The sequence below is a fragment of the Rhinopithecus roxellana genome, chromosome 16, assembly GCF_007565055.1.
Source record: "Rhinopithecus roxellana isolate Shanxi Qingling chromosome 16, ASM756505v1, whole genome shotgun sequence".
In the NCBI taxonomy this organism is placed as follows: Eukaryota; Metazoa; Chordata; class Mammalia; order Primates; family Cercopithecidae; genus Rhinopithecus; species Rhinopithecus roxellana.
Genome location: NC_044564.1, coordinates 12,453,984 through 12,475,418, shown reverse-complemented (window position 1 = coordinate 12,475,418; position 21,435 = coordinate 12,453,984). Strand labels below are relative to the sequence as shown.

General features: G+C 55.2%; 1 protein-coding gene across 9 annotated transcripts in view; it reads right to left on the bottom strand.

The window, feature by feature from the left end:
- Positions 1 to 21,435, bottom strand: part of SARDH (sarcosine dehydrogenase) — a 75,956-nt gene that overhangs the window by 14,576 nt on the left and 39,945 nt on the right. For 8 of the 9 annotated variants that reach the window (XM_030920293.1, XM_030920291.1, XM_030920295.1 and 5 more), the window contains 4 exons: positions 18,651 to 18,789; positions 16,646 to 16,759; positions 12,578 to 12,725; positions 6,796 to 6,889 (listed from right to left, as the gene is read on the bottom strand). In XM_030920293.1, the coding sequence (XP_030776153.1) occupies positions 6,796 to 6,889; positions 12,578 to 12,725; positions 16,646 to 16,759; positions 18,651 to 18,789 (495 nt within the window). Of the gene's footprint in view, positions 1 to 6,795; positions 6,890 to 11,992; positions 12,097 to 12,577; positions 12,726 to 16,645; positions 16,760 to 18,650; positions 18,790 to 21,435 lie in introns of all 9 variants that reach the window. The other variant, XR_004054071.1, reaches the window with a different exon arrangement.

Here is a 21,435-nt window from a genome sequence, read left to right as displayed (position 1 = left end):
CATTCCATTCAGGCCACTTGGGTGGCAAGTGTCGGTCAGTGGACAGGTGCAGGAGGCCTCCTGCCCTGGGCCACAGAGCACTGGTACCCATTCTCGCCAGCCCCCACCACAGTGGCCAGCAGGCTCGAGGCTCATCTGCTGCAAGGGTTCTAGGATTCAGACCATGATCGCCCAAGCAGGGCACCTGGCATGAGGACTCGGGACTACAGGAGACCAGAAGGCCTCCGGTGCAGCCCAAGTCTCTCTCCGACCTCCTCCTCCCCTCCTGTCTCCCGCCCTCTTTCTCTCCCACAGCAAGTCACAAAAGCCAGAATTCCTCTTTCCCCAGGTGGGTCATGGACAGTAGAGGCCCTCTCCCCCAAAGCCAGCCACGAGACCTAGAAATACAACACAATCCTTCCCCACCTTTCTGGGGAGCAACTGGCCCTAAAGATGTTCTCCGCCCACCTTGTCTGACTGTGGGTCATAAGACCCTAGCTCCAGGGATCCTGCCCCATGCCTGGGAGTGAGGAGCATTGCATGGAGAGACCAAGGGGGATCTGCACGGCTGACTAGCTGGCCTCCCCGCAGTCCATCCCCACAGGCATCCCCTGCCATCTGACACCTGTCCACATGCCCGTTCTTCACCGACCCTGAGCACCGGAACCGTCTTCCCTGGACCTCTGGGTCCCCCTTTCTGATGGCTCCCGTGTCATATAAAGCTTTGATTAAATATATCTGGTGTGCTTTTCTCTTGTGAACCTGTCTTTTGTTACAGGGCTGTCTCCCATGCCCCTGATGATGGCTGAGGGGAGGGATCACACTTTTTCTTTCCTTTCAAGGGCAAGATGAGAACCTGGAACCGATTGCCCCTGAAGCCTCCGAGGCCCCCAGCTCAGGGCCCTCTGCACCCAATTCTGCATGAGGTCAGTTGCCCCAGACAGAAGCAGCAAACCCGGGGCAGGTCGAAGCTTCCCACCATCCACTCCACAAACACCCTTGCTCCAACCTCCCCTTGGGGCCCAGGCACTTCACACTGTCAAGGCAGCAGCTTAACCCGTGACAGGAAACATGGCTCCCCAGCCTGCGGCCACCAATCTCTCTGTGCTGCATCAGGGAACCTGCCCATGACATTGGGTATCTGTCTCAGGCCTCAGCAAATCTGCACAGGTTCTGTAAAGTGAGTGTTTAGGCAGTGGCCGGAACCCGGTTGGTCTCCGACTGGCATGTCATGGTTATCTAACGTGTGTGGGTGCAGGACTGCTCCATCCTGAACTAATCAAATCCTAATAGCGCCACAACTAGGACTTCTCGCTGGCAGGAAAAGAGATTCAATTTCCTTTCGAGCTGAAATTAATTTTCAGAGAAAATCACTTTATCGCCGTGCCCCACGGAGTGCTCCCAGCCCAGCGTGCTGCTTCGCAGCGGGGCCTGTCCTCAGCAGGGGCTCTGGGAACACCGCGTCTGGCCAAGCGGAGCTCCAGGAGACACGCCGGGAGAGCACCGACCCACGGGGAATCTTGCTGGCCTCGAGGCAGATATTCGGGGAGCAAGGACAGCTGGTCTGCTGGCTGCTGAGAGGACAATAACTCTCCCCACCCTGCTTCTTCCTCTAGCAGTCCAGGGATCGTGGCGGCCTGGGTCAGATCCCAGCCTCTCAGAGAAGAATCAGTGCAGAAAGCAGCAGTGCTCAGCTGGGAATTGCGCCCAATTCGTCTGGTGGTGAGGAGGGTCTTTGGGCAGTGGCAGGCACCCGCTCTTGTACCCGGGTCCTGGCTCTGCAGCTCTGGCCCTTGTCCTCATCGGCCCTTGCATCTGCCTTCAACCCAGAGGTTCCGCTGACGGTGCAGGCACACACATTCCTCTCCTGCATCTGGTTGGCTGGAGCTCAACTGATCGCCTATAAATACTTGGCTCAGGTCCACGCTCCAGCCCAGCGTTTCTTCACGTTGAGGGATATGTCATCAACACATTTTGAAGCCAGCACCAGATATTATTTAGGAGAATATGAAATTCTCCCTGGATTCAGAGAATCCAGAGTGTCTGGACAGACTTATGGAATGGCCCGGAAAGAATTTCAGACATTGTGCTAGACTTTGTGCTACAGGTGGGGACACTGAGGCCCAGAGAGGCGTCCCGCAGAAGGATGGGGCAGGATGGGAAGCCAGGCTTCTGGCCTGAGCTCCACGGAGCCTTGGGTAACATGGACGCTTTGGTTTCAAACCACCCCCAGGGTCTGTGGCTGACTCAACTCCCATCTCTCACCTACCTGTGAGGCCCCCCTACAGGGGGAGTTGGCTGTGGCCAGTGGCTGTATCCCCATCTGTCTTGCTGGCCAGGAAATGGGGAGGGCACTGTGTCCCAGGCTGGGGCCACCTGGGAGTGCATGGCCCTGGCCACTTTGAGGGACAGCCCCCAGGTCAGCAAAAACTATAACATTGACACTAAGGGCCCAAAACCTCTGCTCTCCTGGCCCACACCTCCCCGGGGCCCTCAAGAGAAGGCAGAAGTCACTGAGGGCAGGATCCCTGGCAGCTCTGTCCTCCACACCCTTGGCGGTGCCCACTCCTCGAGTCCCTGGCCCCATCTCATGGGAGCTGGACCTACTGGCCACCCAGCAACTTCAAACCCCTGAGGGCCGCAGTCGTCCTCCAGACACACACAGACCTGGCCGCCAGGCCCATAGTGGCCACTCCAGAGAGCTGCCGGGAGGACAAGGAGGGAGGAGGATGAGAAGCCAGTGGGGCTATGCTCAGTGCTGGGCATCAGGGTCTCTAGGTGAAGATGGTCAGCCCCAGCTCACCTCCAGCCTGTCCCCGACGGACCCCGTGGACTCCAAGAACATGAGCATGGGAGTGACCCCACAGAACCAGTCACTCAGCCCAGGTGACAGTAAATCTGTGTGCGCTAAGGCCGTCCGTCTTCCTAAGGAGTGTGGCCCTGGGGCACTGGCTGTCAGCAGGAACGAGCTCCTGGCTGGGGCTGTTGGGGGATGGAAGCCTGCCCTCAGGCACCCGGGGCATCTGCTGCCCTGGTCCTGCCATGGGGGCCGGGAAGTGTTGGGATGGGGCCTGCAGAGACGGGGAGAATGCTAGTGGGTAGCAGGTGGAGCAGGGGCAGCTGATATGGGCTCCCAGCCAGCTCGTCCACAGGCCCTGGGGTCAGTCCCAGGGCAGAGCTCCCCAACAAGGGCCACACTTTTTTCTCAGCCCAGAGGCCAAGACACTCGGGGCCTTGCCCCACCCTGTCTGTTTCTTGCCAACACTCAGTTCTCTGTGGCCATCTTTGTGGGACTCTCGGTTCCATGAGAACCCCTTGGCCTGTGGTCACCACTCACCCTGCCCAGGACCTCTCTCCAGTACAGGCTGGGCTGTGGCTGCAGGTCCCTTCCTGGGCCCCAACCTCACTCGGCCATCAAGGGCAGGAGCCACATCTTCCATCCTGGAACCCCAGTCCAGCACCCAGCAGGCTCCCAGGTAGCATGTCCAGAGTTCACTCCAGAGCCCCTCCAGCGCCGGTGAGGGAGAGGGCGAGAAGCACAGCACTGGGAACGGATCCTTAAGTTTAGTAAAACACTAGTGCTTGACTGAGAGTCCCAAGTGGTTCAACGTGAGCTGACCGTGCTGGGAGGTACACCACGGATAACCGCCATGGCCGGCGCACGGCGTGTTTCCTGGCAGCTGAGCCTCCTTACGCGTGCAACACCTCCCCACCGCCTGTTTCCTGTGTCCCCAGGATCGCGCACGCCAGCTGACGCTCATGTCCCGCCTCCCCTGTGTTTCCCCTCCCACCCATCCCACAGGCAGGGACCCCGGCCTAGAAAGCATTGTGCTTCTCTCCCACTCCGCCTGAGACCTAGGGTAGCACCGGGCAAGCGAGGGGCGCAGAATACCGACGGACAGAGAACAACACCCCACAGAGTGACTCAGAAGGCCGGGACCATGAACCGCAGACACCTCCAACCCGGTGGGTCCAGCTCTACCCTCTCTCAGACCAATAGTCAGGGTCTATTGGGAGGATGGTGTTCAAGGGAAGTTCCTCCCGGGGCCACTTCCAAAGCAAAGAGGTGGGTCCAGTGTGAAATCCATGCCCAGGGCACTGGAGATGCAGCTGAGGGTTCCAAGTGGTTCTCAGGGAACGTTCAAAGGAACAGGAAAACAGTCACGACATTCGGGAGAATAAAGCAGTGTGTACAGACTGCAAGGGATGCCCTGATTACGTTTTAAAATCCACAGACAGTCACAGATGACGGGAAGAAGATAGCAGGCAACGCACTCCACTGTCAACCCTGGTTTCTCTGGGGATGGGATTAGAGGGGTTTTCGCTAACTCGCTGGCAGGCTATGAATGTCCCCAACAGTCCTCTGAGATGCCACTGACCACCATGTCCCAGCCAGACGAGCTTCGTGCAGCAGCTCACCAGACCTGCCCACAGACCCAGCATCCTCGCTCTGAGGTGGCAAGGATCGTGCCCAAAGTGGGCTTGCTAGAAGCGAGGTCTGCACTCAGCCCCTGTGCTGAATCCTATGTGCAGTGATGGTTGGAAACTGAGCAATGAGCAGTATTTTATGCAGCCGTGACGTGTTTGTATAACACCAGTTATTTTATACCAATGAGCAGGAGACTGTGGGGAGAAGTGGCCCCTGTGACCGTCCCTGCACCCCCTACACCCCGAATGCTGTGTTTGGCTTGGCCTGTTCCTCTGGGGGACGTCATCCTGGAAGCAGAACCTTTGTGTCAGCTTAGCAAGCACCTGGCCTGGCCTGGCTCCTAGGCCACACAGGTGGAGGTGGACCCAGGCAGCCACGGTCCAGGCTTGGGGAGGCCGCCAGGGCCAGGAAAGGGCCAGCCCCAGGGGAGGGGAGGCAGCTGGAGCCGCCTGTGTGAGAACAAGCCCCAGCAGCTTGCTGGAATGGCCGTGCGGGTGGGGGCGAGGCTGCTGGGCCTCACATGGGAGGGGACGTGTTCCCACCTGCTTGTCTCCCCCTCCTATAGCCAAACCATACAGAGGCAGCACCTATGCCAAGCCTCAGCAAGGTGGGAGAACCCATGGTTCCCCTCCCCTTCTGCAAACCAGAGCCCAGCTGCAGACAAAGCTGGATGCTGTGTGGACCCCGTGGCCGGCCTGCTGGAGCTGGAGTCAGGCCGTCTGAAGGCCATGTGGCCTGGATCCAGCTGTGCTGCTCTCTCTCAGCGCCCACCCTCTCTGGTCCCAGCAGGCAGCTTCGCACCAGAGGCAGGAAGCAAGCTAGACACAGCCAGCCCTGCTTCCTGCCCCTGTGCAGCCTCTGGAGAGGGGAGGTGAGAGCAGAGCCGCCGGGATCTCCCTGGTCTCTGGCTGCCTCCTCCCTGACAGTCATCGCCACGTTGTTTATCTGCTAACGGAACCCAGATCTGTCTCCCAGGACCTCCAGTCCCTCCGCAGGCCAGGACCTCGCTCCTCCCCAACCTTCCTTAGCATTTTCCCCACCCAAACCCCAGACGAACATACAGGAAGGAGAGACAGGGAGCTGCCTCCAAATGCGGCCGTGCACCCGCCCACCCTCTCCTGAAGGCCACATCCGTGTCACTGACACATATCGGGGGTTTCTGGGTTTCTGTAGCCGGGTGGCCCTGAGCAGCCTCTCTGAGCTCCGTCTGGGTAACATTCGTCACGCAGGGCAACATCTCCTGCAGCAGGAGTGCTGGAGGGCTCTGGAGGCCCGGTCCCTGCTGCTGCTACATGGCTTACACCCCTGCAAACAAGCAGGGTGGTCATGTACCGAGGTTCTCAACGGGTGATCCTGCCCCCAGCGGACCTTTGCCCATGTCTGAACACACTTGTGGCTGTCACAACAGTGGGTGCCACTGGCACCTAGCAGGCGGCAGCCAGGGAGGCTGTCACACACCTGTGTCACACAGGAGGGCCCCCAGAGCAGAGAGGATCTGTTCCACCATGTCAGTCGTGCTAAGGTTGGGAGACCCCGTAACAGAGCCTTCCGCGCTGCGGCGAGGATTACATGGGAAAGCGTGCTGTGATGTTCCCGGAACAGTGTCTGGCACACAGGAAGCCCTCGGCAAACAGGGGCTCTGTGTTTACCATCCTCATCTCAGCCTCGAGAAGTCAAAGCAGATGCCAAGATGCCTGTTTTCCAACAAGGAAAGGAAGCCCAGAAGAGGGACGTGCTGGCCCAGAACTAGAACCTGGGCCCCGATCCTGGTCTCTGAGGGAGCCTCCTGCCTGGGGCCGGGTCGCATGGAGTCCTGGCACCAGACACCACCACCACCTCAGAAGGGGTGGGCCCTGGCCCTCAGGATAGAGACTTTCTCGAGCTGGCAGGGGATATGTGGGGTGCTCTTTGGGGACTGGCTGTGCTCCCACCCCAGCAGCCCCTCCTCCCACGCCAACAATGGCAGCTGGGAGGCTGCCACATGGAGACCTCCGGAGCTGGCTACTGCTCAGCAGAGCTTGGTCCTCCTGTTTCCAGGGGGTCACTCGGCCTCGGGAGGGCTGCCCTGCGCCTTTCAGGAGGGGATACAATAGGTGGTGATGTGGGCGGTGAGGCCGAGGCCCCCTTCCCTGAGACTGAGTCCCTGGCACGCACCAGGCACTGGGGATGGATGGAAGACTCTGTGACTTTGATCCCCATGACCTCTCCAAGCTCCCAAAAGCCTGTGGGAGGGCTGCCGGGTCCCATTGCCCCCCTTCACAGTTGGGGACCGAGGCCAGGGAGGTAAAGGAACCTGCCCGAGAGTCCCCAGCCCCCAGATCCCCCAGGATACCCCTCACACCATGCTGCCACCTATGACCCAGAGGACGTGGCCAGCTGGAACCTACCAGGTGCCCGGCGGCTCTCAGCAGCTTGTGGGTGGAGAACGGGAAGGCCTTGTTGCTCAGGTCTGCATCCAGCACCTCCTGCAGAATGGCCCGGCTGCAGGCAAGCGCAAAGTCGCTCAGTCAGCAAGTGCTCACGGGTGGGGCCTGGGCAGGAAAGGCCCCAGGGACCTGCCATGAGTGGGACAAGTCCCTGTCCTCATGAGACAGACAACAATAAACATGGATTAAAAAAATATACCAAGACAGATGTACGTTCCAAATATACACAAGACAGCCACCCTTCCAGCCAGGTAATGCTAGGGCTAGCAGGACCCCTGGGGAAGCAGACTTGGAGAAAGCTCTAATGGGACTCATGATTCTTAGATGGGGAACTGAGGCCAGAATGGTTATCTAACCACAGAATGCCCCTGAAGCCCACAGGCCAGGAGGAACAGAGCATCTGGGCCAGGTCCACCATCCACATCGCCAGGTACCTCTAGGTTTCCAACTCGTCAGAGGCCAGAGGGGCCTCAGCTGCTGCTTCGGTAGCCACGGCCCGAGAGAGGAGCTGGCTATGGTGGCCTCAGTGCTGCACAGAAGAGTAGAGTAAGGCCAGGGGCAGTGGCTCACGCCTGTAATCCCAGCACTTTGGGAGGCTGAGATGGGCGGATCACGAGGTCAGGAGATCGAGACCATCCTGGCTAACACGGTGAAACCCCGTCTCTACTAAAAAATACAAAAAGACTAGCCGGGCGAGGTGGCAGGCACCTGTAGTCCCAGCTACTCGGGAGGCTGGGGCAGGAGAATGGCATAAACCCGGGAGGCGGAGCTTGCAGTGAGCCAAGATCCGGTCACTGCACTCCAGCCTGGGCGACAGAGTGAGACTCCACCTCAAAAAAAAAAAAAAAAAAAAAAGAGTAGAGTAACTTGCCCAAGGCAGAGCGGACTGGAGCAGATTCCGGCCTCCTCCCAGCCCCCTGCAGAAAGTGCTCTTTCCAGACACCAACCTGCTCTGTTCCTGGACCTAACCCTCCAACCGGGTACCTCGGCCCCAAAGTCCTCTGCCTGACATGGGTGTGAGACGCTGAGGCTGTAGACTTGGAGGAGGTAGAGAGCTGGGCTTAGCACCCAGCAGGTGCTAAGAGCCATTTCAACCTCCTAGGCGACTGTCACCTACCGAGGGCAGGGCCGCACCCCAGTGCCCACAGTGCAGCGAGGGCCCGGGAATGTTCCTGAGCGCTGGACACTCAGTCCATACTCGACAGTTTGCACAGACTTGCTGGGTCCACCCCTAGTTTATAAGCTCTGTGAGGGCGGGGGTTCGCTCCCCACTTCCCCAGCACCACATCTACTCTCACACTTGCCCAAGTACCGGAGACCTCACTGGGGCCAAAACCCATGGTCTCCAAGGAAGCCCTCACCTCCTGGGCACGGTGCCCACCTCCAGGTCTAGCCCTCTTGTGCCCCTCCACATTCTGACCCCTTCCCCTGTCCCCACTTAACCCTTTGTCATCCTTCAGCTCTTGGCTCAGCTGTCACCTCCTCCAGGAAGCCCTCCCTGACTCCCCAGGTCTTGGTCAGGTACTCGTTGTCCAAGGTCCCACAGTCTCCTGCCAGGGTGTCTCTCACGTTGGTTGTACCCACCCCCAAAGCACCCACCCCAAGGAGCTCTGTGCCAACAGAATCCCCCCATCCCAATGTGCCTGGCACAGAGAAGGCTCTCAGTAAATAGGACTGAAATAGGACTGACTGAACACCTTGGCTTGGCACAGCAGGGTGAGGCTCCCATTGCTAGGAGATGCCCCCCCTTCTGTCTCTCTGGGGTCCCAGCAGGTGTTGAGGCTGCAGGGTGGGCTGCCCAGAAGTGTTGCTGACCCTAATCCCAATTGTCACAGTGCTGGGAGCCGCCACCTACGTCAGCCTGAGGTGCTCAGCTGTGGTGCAGTTGGCCAAGACCCTTATGTAACCATCCAGCACCCACGTGGTGCCAAGCCCTGGAGAGTGATACCAGCGCCTCAGACCCGACAAGCACATGCTTTCTGCAGCCCTGAGTGGCAGCCACACGGCAGCGACCCTGGGGCAGGAGCCTGGAGCTGCCACCTGGTCCAAGGCTTTGAAGGGCTCTGACCTAGGCGTGGGCTCAGCAACCTCAGGGGAAGCCCAACTCCAGGGGTCCATGAGCTTCCCAGTCAGAGGCCCCGGTTCTAGTCACAGGCCCTGTACTTACCCCTCAACCCTACCAAGCCCCAGTCCCTCATCTGTGATGCCATGGGCCATTGTGAGGAACCAGCAAGAAAGCACACACAAAGCCGTGGTGTTAACCATGACCACGGTGATGGCCAGTTCTGGGCTGCACGACACCGTCTCTCCCCGTCATGCAAGAATGGTTTTGGTTTGTTTTGTTTCATTTCGGCTTGAGACAAGGTCGCGCTGTCACCCAGGCTGGTGTGCAGAGGCACAATCACAGCTCACTGCAGCCTTGACCTCCTTGGGCTCAAGTGATCCTCCAGCCTCGGGCTCCCAAGTAGCTGCGACTACAGGTGTACACGACCATGCCCAGCTAATTGAAAAAAAAATGTTTTTGTTTTTTTAGAGACAGGATCTTGCTACGTTGCTCAGGCTGGTCTCAAACTCCAGGACTCAAGTGATCTTACCACCTCAGCCTCGCAAAGTGCTGGGGTTGCAGGCATGAACCACCGTGCCCAGCCTCCACCAGCACATGAGGCTATTTGAGTTTACATTCACTAGTATTAAAAATGCAGTCCCGGCTGGGCACGGTGACTCACGCCTGTAATCCCAGCACTTTGGGAGGCCCAGGCGGGTGGATCACGAGGTCAGGAGATCAAGACCACAGTGAAACCCCGTCTCTACTAAAAATACAAAAAATTAGCCAGGTGCGGTGGCGGGCGCCTGTAGTCCCAGCTACTTGGGAGGCTGAGGCAGGAGAATGGCGTGAACCCCGGAGGTGGAGCTTGCAGTGAGCCAAGATTGCGCCACTGCACTCCAGCCTGGGTGACATAGCGAGACTCCGTCTCAATAATAAAAAAAAAAAAAAAAAAATGCAGTCCCACTAGCCACATTTCAAAGGCTCAGTAGCCACACAGGGCTTAGTGGCTGCATGTTGGACCGCTCAGTTATGGAACATTTCCAGAAAGTTCCATGGGGCAGCAGCTCACACAGCCCCTGCTCCGTGGTCCAGCAGGTGTGCTGAGCACGTTCTGAATAACAAGTCTGAAAGTGCAGCCTTCATCAGCAGCACCAGTATTATTATTCATCTAAGAAACTTTGGGTTATTTTTGAAAGATAGAGGACATTTTGGAGGAGAAAGTTAAGAAATTACCAGGAGGCAGCGAGCTCCTCTTCCCGCCCTGGCTGCCTCCCCCACCGCCGCCTGGAGTAGCTGATAATGAGGCTGGGCGCACTGGCCGCCTCCAGGCCGCACCTTGATCTGTCCATCTGCCACCTCCTCCCTCCACGGCCCACCTGTCTCCCCCACACTAAAAATATCCCCATTCCCTGTCTAAGGTTGGCGTGGCAATGAAGCCGGAGGATTCCAAGGACCAGGCCTTGACACGCCTCCCTCTGCCCCAGAGATGTGGAGGTTGGGGTCACTCAGGTGAGAAATTGAAAGCACATAGCATTGCAGCTGCCCGTGGGCCAGGCTGGGGCCTGCATGATTCCACCGCATCCCTGTCTCTTTCCCTGTCGCTGTGGCTGGTACCCTCCACTACTCATCATGCACATGGAAACTGTCTCTGTTCCCTCCCCTCCCCCTGACCCTCTCAGCACACCCCATCCACTGTCGGGTGCTATGAGCTTTGCCCAGTCCATGGGAACCACCACAATGCCAAACCCTCGCCCGTGAGTCATACGAACTCAGCTCATCACTCTCTCCTGGACATCCCTGCCTCCTCGCCTGGCCTGGGGCTCCTCACAGGCCTGCTGGTCCCCTGCCCACTGGCCCAACAGCAGAGACCCCCCACCAAAGCCCAAGCCCAACCATGTTCCTCCTCTGCTCAGCACCCCTCCCTCAGAGGAGCAGCCACTGGGCCTCCAGGATCTCACCCTGCTGCCCTCTGAGCACTGCTCCATCCTAGCCTCCAGGTGTGCCTCAGACAAACGTACTTGCCTGCCACAGGGCCTTTGCACCTGCTGTTGCCACTACCAGGAGCAGTTCCCCGAGAACACCAAGGCTGGGTCACTCCTTTCCTGCAGGGCTCTGCCCAGCATCTCCTTAATGCATGTTGCTTTCTATGAGCAGCCTCAAGTCAAACTCTTGGCGGAAGCCAGTTAATGTTAAAGCACTCGACCCTCTCTGATTCTATCCGTTCATTCAGCAAGCACGCGTCTACCGCATGCCTCTGAGCACCGCAGTGCATACACTTGGACGGACAGCAACAACTCAGTCCCTCGCAGCCTGAGAGGGGAGCGACGGCCCAGGACTCAGGGAGAGGTGCCAGGGAAAATGGACCCTGTGGCAGGGTCTGGGCACTCCAGCCAGAGGTCTCGGCAGAATCCCAGGCTGACAGGATATCACCCGGACACAGCCCTGCTACGTCAAAGTGCTCACCTCAGCGACCTGCAGGCTGGAGACGCATCTCCCCCCACCCCTCCCCACCTCTCCATCTCTTCTTTCTCGTCCTCGCCCCAAAGCTGCCCCCATCATTTTCCAGAGATAGATCACCCCTTTGACACTCTCCATGTACCCAGAAGCAGTGCCCTCATCTCGTGCTTCTTCCTCTTGCCCAGTCCAGCACAGTCACCCTGTCCAGCCCCAAGGCAGATGTGACGGCAAGAAGCACATTGAGATGAGTGTCCTGGCCCCTTATCCTGGGGGGTTACCAGTGGGAGGCCTAGACTAGGCTGTTTTCTCACAGAGGGGTTGTAACTCTTGAAAAAGGTTGGCAATGAGGGTGTGCAGGCTTCTGAGCACAAAGGGGGACGCTTCCCCATCAGCCCTGGCACTGACCAGCTGTGTGACCTTGGGCAAATGTCTCCACCTCTCTGTTTCTCAGTTTCTGCATCAGTAAAAATAAGAACAATTATGACCACCTCAAAGGGCTACTATGGGGATGGAAGATGTTGGCTCAGGCTTGGCAAGTCACAGGTGCTCCACGAGTGGCTGCTAACACGACTGCCCTTTCCCTCTGTCCCCCACCCCCAGTCCCTTCTCCCAGCCTCTGAAGCACAGTCAGAGGGGTGTGTCCAAGGTGCACACCTGCTCAGCCGTCCTTTTGCCCAAGACTCTTCTGTGGCTGTGTGCATGAGCCAGCAGCGGAGGGTCTTCCCGGGTCTTGGTTTCTCATGGGTGGGGAACACAGCCTGGCAGGTGTTTATAGAAGGAATGCATGCATGGATAAGCCATGCAGACACCTTGTCATGGGAGGTGTTTCCGGAGGAGCCAGGGACCCCTCGGTGTAGGATATTATTCTGCCCATGTGATCCAGGTGGCATACAGAAATTGCCAGGTAGCAGGGCGAACCCTGGCCTGGTTCTGCCCACTTTGGGATGGTGGACGGTAATTCCTAGACTGCACGGGTGACGCAGAGACTGTCCTCCCCTCTGGAATCCTGGGGTGCTCCGTGACTGAACAACTACAAAGTTCAGTCTGACTCATGTTACGGGCTTATCCGCATTCCAGTGCTTTCAAGATATTTATTCAGAATGGCATCTCTGATTTACCAGAGCGCTTCACTATTCAGAATGGCCCATTCTGGAGAAGCGGTTCTGCCCAAGGGCCTGTTGGAGGACCTGGGTCCAGGGAGCAGGTGTGCCCAGGGGCGGGCTCCCGGTCCTGTCTCACCTGGCTGGGCCCTGGATGCTGACCATGCCCAGATCCTCGGAGTTGTCGATGAGCCGGCACCGGAACTTCTGGTCCTGCAGCACGGTGGTGATGTGGGACCAGTTGTGCTGGGCCATGGCCCCGCCCACGGCCAGGTAGTAACCGTCCCCTGGAAGAGAGGTACCTAGACTTAGGGCAGGATTTCAGGGCCTGGGAGGTGGGGACAGAGAGGGTGGCCCAGGGGTCTCCCGGCTGAGAAAACAGATGCAGTCTCAGGGGCCTGTGCCTTCACAGTGCCCAGGGACCGTATCTGTCCCTCCCTTGTTCCCCCAGGGCCAGGCCCTGCATAGAGTATCCTCTGAGCCACAGGGGTTAGGAGAAGGACCTGCTTCTCAACCCCTACCACCCAGCCCTCCGCACACACCTCAAAGGGATGCCCCCACCCTGGGAGGACGGTGTCTTGGGAACACACAGGCCTAGGCCAGCCGGGCCCAGATGTGGCTCACCGGCCTTACTTCTCACCTCTCTGAGCCCCCATTTTCTCATCTGTAAAAGGGGTAGACCCACAACATCTGGCCCCACAGAGCTATTGGGAGCACCCCTTGGATGAGCGACCTCTCAGGGCCCGGTGCAGGCCCCAGCCAGGCTGCTCCCTCCCTTCCTCCTCTTGACACCATGAGCACAACAGAGAATGAAGGCAAAGACAAGCCAGTCCTCAAGGGGTTCCCCGACCCCTAGGCTGGGGCCGTTTCTGGACAGCATCCTCAGCCCTACGCCAGACAGACGCCCCACCTCACCTCTCTCAGCACACACACACACACACAAACACACACACACACACACACACACAGCCACTCTCAGGTCCCTGGCTCCTGGGTGGCCCCACCAGTCTGCAGCTATCCCAAGCCTCTCCCAGGAGGGCATGAGGCCAATTGGTGCCCAGGGAGATGGCAGTTGATGGGCCTGGCCTCCCATGGCCCTGACCATTCCTGATCAACTTCCCTGAAAACAAAATGTCAGTCCTGAGGCCAGCGGTCAGTCAGCCCAGGTCCAGGCCTGGCCTGCAAAGTGACATGGCAGAGAACAGTGAGAAAGCAGGGTGGCCGGGGGACTTGCGCCATTGGCACTGGGTGTTGGGGGAGCTGTGGGCTGTGCACCTGATTTTGCGCTTTTCAGTATCGTTGGAATGGTTCCCAGGAGCATGTATCCTTTTGTAATCTTACAAAAAGATCAATAAAGATCATCTAAAATTACTTTTAAGATTGACAGCTGCTTTGTACACCACCTTGATCACATGTAAATCATCACATTCTCTCGGCTTCGTGGTGATCTGATGTAGTATGGGTAGGTAGCACGCGTATTCAATATATGCATATTTAATGCCCATGCACATTCATAACTCAAACAGTGTAGTCTTGAAGCCTGAAAGTAAAGCAAAGCCCACACGGTGGTTTTCTCCTGTTGAGTGGTGTCCCCAGGCCCCGCAGAGCCCTGGGGGATGTGACTCACTGTGCTAACTCCACACCCACCAAGTGCAAACCTTCCCAGCAACCAGCACCACCGATCCCCAGCCCTCAGCTCTAGGAATCCACCAGAATCCTCTGGAAAGCTAATTATGCACCACTGGGAGATGGCTCAGCTTTCAAAGCACTTTCCTTACAGCTTCCCCTTATGAGGGGGGACGAACAAGGTCCTCAATTCCTCAGCCAGAGAAAAGGAGGCTCAGGGAGGCTGGTCCCCAGCCCCCCCAGGCTCTGATACAATTCTCTATCGCAGTTCCGGTAGGCGCGTCTTCCTGACTCCATTTCACAGATGAGGGAAACTGAGGCTCAGGGAGGCAGTTCACTGAGCCAGGTAGTGGCAGGGCCTGGCCAAGATTTTGGTGACCTGTGTCCTCATTTTGGCCCCTCTACTGTCTCCCTAGCTAGACTCACTAAGTCTGCGGTTACGGGCTGTGCCTGGGCCGCCCCTCTCCTGGGGGCTGATGCCCAGCTCCTTACGGGCATCACTCCTCTCAGCTCAGAGATGCCATTTTGGCTGAATGACCCAGAGAGGACCAGCGATGGGCAGGTCACACTGGTTCTCACCAACACACCCTTGTAGCCAGCAGCTCCTACCCATCCTTCCAGGCTCAGGCTGGCCATCTCCTCCAGGAAGCCTTGCTCATCCCAGCTCAGCGGCTTCACACGGCCTTCCCTAACATCTCACTCTTTCCCATCCCCTTGCATGTCCCCCTCCAGGTGTCACGGAGCCCTTCCTGTCCCCGGCTGCACATACAGCCCACTATGGGGTCCCTGAAGCCGCACCGGCCTCCTTCAACTCCTCCCAGCTCTGGCTGCCCTGGCGCTGCTGCACAGTACAGGCTCCGCAAGGACCGTTGAGGGAATGAGGGAAGGAATGAGCTCATGGATCCATGAAGCACAGGCGCCCTGGCTCAGCACATGGCTCTCTCAGCCTCCATGTCACCGACGGCAAGACGGAAGGGGTGGGCAAGCTCTGTGCACCCCACAGGACCCCTCGCTCACACACGTAGCCTCATCTCTGCCACCAGCCTCGAGACTGCAGTGCTCACCTCACTACTCCCTGCTTTTGGCAGAACCCCGGAGGCCCAGGAGTCCCCGCCAGCCCCCAGCCTCAAAGACCCCCTGGGCAGTGAGGAACGCGGTCTTGCCACCCTGGCCCCCAATATCCCACCCGCTCTGGTCTTCATTTTTCCTCTTGACCCATCTTACATCCTACACCTTCCACTTATTTTATTTTTTTAAAATCCTGTTTCCTCCCACCAGAGATAGAAACTCCACATGGGCCATAACCTGCTGTGCTTGGTTCATTGCTGGGTTCTCCCTGCCTCAAACTGAGCCTGACCCACAGTCGGTGCTCAAGGAATGCTGCTGAAGGAGCGGGTTATAAGCTGATCATGAATGAACCCCTTTCTCCCCTTGCGTCTCTCCCCCAGTGCCCAAGCTGGGGCTCGACACTGACCGAGTCCCAGTGAGGAAACAACTACATTTGCCAGCAGCACGGAGTCAGGTCAAGAACCAGGAGATGCCAGCTTTTCTGAATGGGCTGAGCCCTCCCCACTGACTGCGCCCCTGCCCCAGGGACAGCACAGAGAGCTGCACGGTCAGCACCTTCCCCTGTGCAAATTCCGTCCCAGAGGCGACAATGCCCCTTCTTGGAGAAAGAATGTTTCCCTCTCTGCTTCTTCATCCCTCATGGGGATGGGGTACAGGACGAGAGATCAGATGGCTCCTGTGTGAACCCAGGGCAGGATCAGGGAGCCGAAGGGACAGGAGGCAGGTCCTGGCTCTGGGTAACAGTCAGGGATGAGCAAACAAGGCATGAGGGTACTGAGCTACCTGTCACGGAGGGCATGCAAGCAGACACGGAGGGACTGCAGAGGGCAATCAGGCAGTGGCGTGGGCCCCAAGCCGGACGTCTTCTAAGGGCCTATCCAAGCCCCAGACTAGGGGGTCACACAGGCCTGAGAAGTCAACCCAGCAAGGATGTCAGTGGCAGAAAGGAGCCGACTGCTCGGAGTGGGAGGCATGGCCCAGCATTGGCACACTCTGTTCCGGGCAATCGAGCTGAGCACGCCCACGCTGCAGCCACTCCGAAACGCAGCAGTGTGGACAGGTTCAGAGATGCAGTCACGGGGGAGAGTGGGCACTGGGGGAGACAGGCAAGGGGAGAAAGGGGTTCATTCATGATCAGCTCATAACCCGCTCCTTCAGTAGCATTCCTTGAGCACCGACTGTGGGTCAGGCTCGGTTTGAGGCAGGGAGAACCTAGCAATGAACTAAGCACAGCAGGTTATGGCCCAAGTGGAGTTTCTATCTCTGGTGGGAAGAAACAGGATTTAAAAAAAAAAATCCTGAGTACTGGGAGCTCCAGGAGTGCCGCCTGAACAAAGCCCGCAGTTATCCTGAAACGAGACCTCTAATCTCTCAGCCCTGACCACAGTGGGCACAACAGCTAACGACAGAGCTGCCGTCAGCAGCTCATCCCGTCCATCCCGCCCTGTCCACAACCATCAGTCCACAGAGCAGGCCGCAGTCACAGCGCCCTGCACACAGAGGCATCCCATACCTTCAAAGGCGGGGGCCAGCGGGGAGGCCTGGTGGCTGGGTGCCAGGCGGCTGACAGTCAGGTCACTCTCGGTGCCCCCACGGCAGTTGAGCATGCAAGTGTACACGGTGGAGCCTGTGAGAGGGAGAAGGAAGCCGGGTCTGTGCTGAGGCCCCAGCCAGGTCTGTGCTGCCTCAGTTTCCCCAGGGCCGCTCACAGGGGCAGCTCCTTGTCGCAGAGGCTGGATAACTCCCAGACAGGATGCCCTACCTGGAGGTGACCTGGAGAGCCCCTCAGCCCCAGGATGCCATTTTCAGCTGAATGACTCAGAGACGACTGGCCTTGGGCAGGTCATCTCATCACCGTCATCCTTGTGGGAAGGAAACTTCTTTCTTCTTAAAATGCCTTGGCACTGGCCCCTCCCACCCATCCACCACCATGCTGAGAAGTTTCTAGGGACAGGATTCATGTCCCCCATTCATTCTGGGGCTCCTAGCACCGTGCCTGGTACCGGAGAAGACTCCATAAATGTCTGTGGCATAAATTACTTTGTGGATGGAGGATGGATGGACAGATGGGAAGGTGGGCAGATGGATGGGAGGAAGGGAGTGGGTGAGTAGAAGGGGGAACAGATGTATGGCGAAACAGGGATGTGTGGGCTGGTGGATGGGTGGATGAAAGACTGAGTGGGTGGCTGGATTAATGGGAGGTGAGCAGCAGGTGCCTAGGAGTCTGGGGAGTGAGTTTGTTGGTTGGCTGGCTGGAGAGATGATGTTAGGGGTTGAATTGTGTCTCCCCTAAAAGATACGTGAAAGTCCTCACCCCAGGACTGGGAATGTGATCTTATTTGGAAATGGGGTCTTTGGATATGTGATCAGGTTAAAGTGAGGTCATTAGTGTGGGCCCTCATATAATCTGACTGCTGTCTTTGTAAGAGGAGAACACGGCCGGGTGCGGTGACTCACACCTGTAATCCCAGCACTTTGGGAGGCCGAAGCGGGAGGATCACCTGAGGTCAGGAGTTTCAGACCAGCCTGGCCAACATGGCGAAACCCTGTCTCTACTAAAAATACAAAAATTAGCTGGGCGTGGTGGTGGGTGCCTGTAATCCCAGCTACTCAGGAGGCTGAGGCATGAAAATCACTTGGACCCAGGAGGTGGAGGTTGCAATGAGCTGAGATCACGCCATTGCACTCCAGTCTGAGCGACAGAGCGAGACTCCATCTCGGAAACACACACACACACACACACACACACACACACACCAAAAAAAAAGAGAACACCTGGAGAAGGCCTTGTGACACAGGCAGAGACTGCAGTGATGCAGCTGCACACCAAGGAAGGCCAAGATTCCCTGCCACCACCAGCAGCTGGAAGAGCAAGGAAGGGTCCTCTGCGGAGGGTCAGGTACAGACACCCTCATTTTGACCTCCAGTTTCCAGAACCGTGACAATAAATTGCAGTTGTTTTAAGCCACCAGGTTTGTGATCCTCTGTTCTGGCAGCCCAGGACACTCATGAAGACAGGGATGCGTGAGCTTTTGGGTGGGTGGGTGACGAAAAGGCAGATGAAGATCCCAAGTATGTCCCAAATATGGCTTGGGACATACCTACATTAAAAATGAGTCATTATGTATCCAAAATTCCAATGTAGCTGAGCATCCTGTGTTTCTATTTAATTCTGGCAATCCCACCTGTGAGAGCATGGCGGGGACTGGGCCCCCCAGTCCCAGGAGAGAGGTGGCTGAGGGCCAACTGCCACACATCCTGTCTGGAACAGAGTAGAGAGGAAGCCGGAGGTGGGGAGGAGAAGGAGGGTGGGAGGGAGAGGTGGAGGAAAGTAATGAGAGCCTGGGGTCTGGGATGGGGCAAAAGGGGCCGGACAAGGGGGCCCAAGGCCAGGTGAGGGCAAGGAGCAGTGTGCTCAGGGTGACCGAGGGGACAGGGGGGCTTGCCAGTTCGTCTCAGTGCCTGAGGCTGTGCCCATGGAGTGACAGGAACATGCCCCCCAACCCCAGACTCCATACCTGGGGGTCGGCTGACATCTGCGGAGAACAGCCAGTCGGCAGCCTTCCTTGCATCCAGTCCCACCAGGTAGAACTTCCCAAAGTAGGACATGTCAAACACAGCGGCAGCCCCTCTGCAGGCCAGACACTCCTTCTTGATCTGAAAAGTTCCAGGGAGGTGCGAATGTCGCGGGGGCCTTTGGGGTGTGCTTCTTCCTCAAGAACGTGGAGAACGGGGGCTCTTTCCAGTACACCTGTACTGAGCCTTCCCTCCCTCTCTTCCAGCCCAATCAAGCCCTTCTCAGCTCAGGTGCAGACTGTGACACATGCTTCTCAAGCACAGGACATGCTCCCCAGGATAGATTATATGCTAAGCCACAAAACAAGGCTCAATTAATTCAAAAAGGTTGAAATCATATAAAGGATGTCCTCTGACCATGATGTAATTAAATTAGAAATCAGTAGCTGAAGAAAAATGGGAAAATTCACAAATAAGTGGAAATTACACAACACACTGGTAAAGAACCAATGGATCAAAGATTCACAAAGGGAGTTAGAAGTTACTGAATTAAATGAAAATGAATGCACAACACAAAACCACTTCTGAGATGCAGCTAAAGCAATGCTCACGGAGGAATGTCTGCCTGTATGTGCTTGTATTACAAAAGAAGACCTCAAATCAATAGCCTGATCTTCCACTTTGAGGCACCAGAAAAAGAGCATAATTAACCCGAAAGCAAGCAGAAGGAATGAAATGTTAGAACAGAAATAAGTAAGAATAGAAAAATAGAAAAAACCCAGCAAAACAAAAAGTGGATGTTTTGAAAAGATCAACAAAATTGACAAACTTCTAGCTAGAGTGACAGAGAAAATGAGAGGACTCAAAGTGCTAAAATCAGGAATGAAAGAGAGGATATCATACCTACCCTAGAGAAATAAAAGGGATTCTGAGGGAACTCTATGAACAACCGTATGCCAACAGACTAGACACAAAATGGACAAATTCCTAGAAACACACAAATTATTGAAACAGAATGAAGACATCACAGATCTTAATAGAACTAAAACAAAAAAGAGATGGAATTTGTCATTGAAAAATTGTCCACAATCCCAGGTCCAGATGGCTTCCCTGATGAATTTTACCAAACAGTCAAAGAACTAATACCCATTTTCCCAAACTCTTCCAAAAAATATGAATAGGAAATACTTGCCAATTCACTCTAGGAGGCCAGCATTACCCTGATGCCAAAAGCAGAAAAAGATACTATAAGAAAACTACAGACCAATATTTCTTACAAATACAGACACGCACACACAAAATCCTCAACAAAATACTAGCAAATCAAATCCAACAACATAGGAAGAGATTACACACCATGATCAATGGGATTGGTCCCAGGAATGTGAGGTTGGTTTCACATTCAAAAATCAATTGATGTAATGCAATGTATTAAGAGAACAAAGGACGAAACCATCTGATCCTCCAATAGATACAGAAAAGTATTTGACAAAATTCACCTGTTCGTGATAAAAACGCACAACAAACTAGGAATATAAGGGAGCTTCCCTCACCTGATGAAAGACACCTACAAAAATCACATAGCAAACATGATACTTCATGATGGAAGATCAGCAACAAGATGGGGGTCCATTCTTGCCACTCTATTCAACATTGTACTGGAAGCTCTAGCCAGGGCAATTAGGCAGGAAAAGAAAAATAAGAGGCATCCTAATCAGAAAAGAAGAAATAAAAACATCCGTATTTGCCAATTACAGTATCTTGTATATAGGAAATCCTAAGGAATCCACAAAAACAAACAAACAAACAAACAAACAAAAAAAAAAAAAAAAAACTGCTAGAACTAATAGTTCAACAAGGTTGCAGGACAGAAGGTCAATATATAAAAACATACAAAAAAACTATTGTATTTCTGTATTAGCAATGAACAATCTCAAAAGGAAGTTTTAAAAAATTCTATGTATAATATCATCAAGATAATAAAATGCTTAGGAATAAATTTAATTTAAAAGTCCAAAACTTATATTCTAAAACCTAAATTTTTTTAAATAAATGAAAGAAGACCTAAATAAGTGGAAAGACATCCTATGTTCATGAAACAAAATACTTACTATTGTTGAAATGATAATAAACCCCAAACGGATCTACAGACCTAACACAGTTCCTATCAAAATTCTCAGCTGGTTTCTTTGCAGAAATTGACTAGCCAATCCTAAAATTCATATGGAGATTCAAAGGGACCAAGAACACTCAAAACAATATTGAAAAGGAAAAATAAAGTTGCAGAATTCACACTTCTTGATTCCAAACTTGCTATTAAAATACAAAGCTATGTAATCAAGACAGTGAGGTACTAAATAAGAATAGACCTACAGATCAGTGAAATAGGACTGAGAGTCCAGCAATAAGCCCTCATCTTTACAGTCAATTGATTTTCAACTAAGGGTGCCAACTAGGGATGCCAAGACAATTCCAAGGGGAGAGCAATCTTTTCAACAACTAGTGCTGGGCCAACTGGGTAGCCACATGCAAAAGAATGTGGCTGGACCCGACCTCACGCCATGCACAAAAATTAATTTTCATGGACCCTAGACGCAAGTGTAAAAGTGAAGACTATAAAAGTCTTAGAAGAAAACATAAATGTTTTTTACCTTTGGTTATGTTCTTAGACATGATACCAAAACCACAAGCGACAAAAGAAAAATATAGAGATGAACTGGACAGCATCAACATTTTAAAAGCTGGAACCAATGCCACCAAGGAAGAGACAGGACAACCACAGGATGC